Raw genomic sequence first — 2,334 nt, 5'->3', positions numbered from 1 at the left:
ATTAATAAATTCTAAATGATTTGTTTTGGAATAAGGTATGATATTATAATCCGACATTTTTAATCCAAATGTACTTGTTATATAACTTGATAATATATTGATATTTTGATGCATGGGTATTTCTTATTTACTATTAAATTCGTTAAGGAATCTTTTACTAAATCCCAATTGACATTTTCTTGTTGACAGGTTTTATTCAAAACTAGGTACCACCGAAACAAAAAATTAAGAACGAGAATATGCAACTTGCATCTTTATTTTGTAATAATAAAGTAATATCAACAATGTTTAAGAATAATAATAAAAAAATAAGAAAACTAACGAGTTCATTGACCTTACAAAGTTAACTATCGATAAGAGAAATTAAATATTATTTTACTTTTTGTTTATATCAATCTTTCTACTCTCACATAATAAAGTACACGTGATTTTTTTTTTTCTAATTCACTTTTTTATTTTAACATTTATCTATTTTTTTTGTAATTCTCTTTTTTATTTTAACATTTGTCTTTTTCGAATAGGAGCAAGAGATAAGAATATCAATCTTCCTACATATATTTAATTTCATTATCAAGAGCAATTAAAAGAATAACTTTTTACTGGTCACAATGAATAATAGAATAGACATTGTAAAGAAAGAAGTATATGAGAGAAACTTTTTATACGTCTTCATTTGAGATTATAACTATTTGATAATTAATTGTTAATTTGTTTTGAGAATAACTTTGTATCGTGTGTTTTTAATAATTACAAAGAGTATATTCATGCATCAATGGTATCTAGTATCTAGTCAATGGTATCTAGTATCTAGTCAACAACATAAGTAAAATAAAACGCAATACATATTTTTAACATAAACATATTATTACGTGTTTGCATTAAGCAAAATAAAAATAAAGCATCCAACGACCAACATTACAATTTTGTCTTTGAATCCAAAGAAAAGAAGCCACAAAATTATCTTCAAATTACAAATTTAAGCCCTAAAAACAAGAACACGTAAATCAACTACGACACGAAAAGGTCGATCTGTTCTGTTCTGCTAGTTACAGTCTTACAGAACATCGTCATCGAAGCTCCAGAGCTCAAGAGAACCACCGCCAACTCCGCCCTCTGGATTCGCCGGCATCTCCGCCGGCTCCCCTTCGAGATACGGCATCTCGTAAAATTTCATATATGATTCGTACGCCATGAGTTCCTCTGACAGCTTCTCCACTTCGTTAACTTCCTGTACGACTTCCGCTTTCTTCTCCGTAACTATTTCTTTCACCATTGCCGGAACAAACCCCTTTCCCCCCGAACCAATGGCTTCGTTTGAGAAACTCACAGAAGAACCATTACGAAGTGAAGCGCAGTTGTAAGAATCTCCTTCGTTGGGAAAATTAACCTTAGCTTTTCTTCCACGGATTTTTCGAGCTTCTGTGTCGTAAGCTCTAGCAGCCTCTTCCGCTGTGTTGAAAGTACCCAACCAAACCCTAACACCTTTCCTCGGATCACGAATCTCAGCCGCCCATTTTCCCCATGGACGCTGCCTGATTCCTCGGTACAAATTCTTCCTCTGTCTTTTTCTAGTACTGCTTTCATGCCCATCATCTGTTCGAGAAAAAATTTCCATCAGAAAACAATGAACACCACAAAATATCACTTCCTACACAACAATTGCAGATAAACCCTTAAGAAAAAAAATGCAATTGTACATAAAGAAAGCATAAGAAAGAAAAAAAAAAGGAATGAAAGAGATTTCCTGAAGATAATGGAGCTCGTTTATGAACAGGAGAGGTTTCTTCTACAAAGTGGTTAAATTCTGATTGGAAAGGGTTGAGTTTAGGGTAGACGGTGGAGTTGGGCCAGACGTTGGTGGGGTTGAGGCGGCGGGGGCGAGGTATGAGATCGGCGATGATAGCACCACCACACATGGTTGCTGTTACAATTTGGGTATTGATTTTGAGGGACGTAGGCAAGTTTTGATTGTATTGAAAGGACAGATGTGAATGGAAGTGGAAGAGGGTGAGACGGGTGTTTATGTAGTAGCAGGGACGTCGGTCGTCGGTGCGTGACACTTCATTAATGAACCTTCCTTGGGGTGTCAATGTGTCATCACTCATGTGCGGTGTGCCTATGCAATTTGCGTAGATATATGGGCCACCCGGGTGTTTTTTTTTCTTTGGCCCAACCCAAAAATGTCTCAGGCTTTCTTAATTTAATTTAGAGATAATGAGCTATAGGGTAAAATATTTTTTGAAATATACACATTTAGTTTTAATTTTTTTTATTTAATAAACCCTTATACTTTATTAATATGTACACATTAAGTCTTTTTCACCGGATTCTACA

The 2,334-nt window shown here is 34.7% G+C and overlaps 1 protein-coding gene across 1 annotated transcript; it reads right to left on the bottom strand.

The window, feature by feature from the left end:
• Positions 1-843: 843 nt before the first annotated feature.
• Positions 844-2,093, bottom strand: LOC111889043 (ethylene-responsive transcription factor ERF071). Its single transcript, XM_052766817.1, has 2 exons — positions 1,738-2,093; positions 844-1,586 (listed from the first exon to the last, which is right to left on the bottom strand). The coding sequence occupies exons 1-2, from the start codon at positions 1,914-1,916 to the stop codon at positions 1,055-1,057; spliced, it is 711 nt and encodes a 236-aa protein (XP_052622777.1). The 5' UTR covers positions 1,917-2,093; the 3' UTR covers positions 844-1,054.
• Positions 2,094-2,334: the final 241 nt, after the last annotated feature.

Source organism: Lactuca sativa, chromosome 8 (genome assembly GCF_002870075.4).
Source record: "Lactuca sativa cultivar Salinas chromosome 8, Lsat_Salinas_v11, whole genome shotgun sequence".
Taxonomy (NCBI): domain Eukaryota; kingdom Viridiplantae; phylum Streptophyta; class Magnoliopsida; order Asterales; family Asteraceae; genus Lactuca; species Lactuca sativa.
Note: the sequence above shows the minus strand (reverse complement) of the source record. Positions and strands in the feature narration are given on the sequence as shown.

What these genes read in the sequence shown, in the direction of transcription:
- LOC111889043 (XM_052766817.1), bottom strand. Translation starts at nt 1,916, where the DNA reads ATGTGTGGTGGTGCTATCATCGCCGATCTCATACCTCGCCCCCGCCGC. An exon ending in CCATTATCTTCAGGAAATCT is followed by an intron (nt 1,587 to 1,737) that starts CTTTCATTCCTT and finishes AACAGATGATGG; the next exon opens with GCATGAAAGCAGTACTAGAA.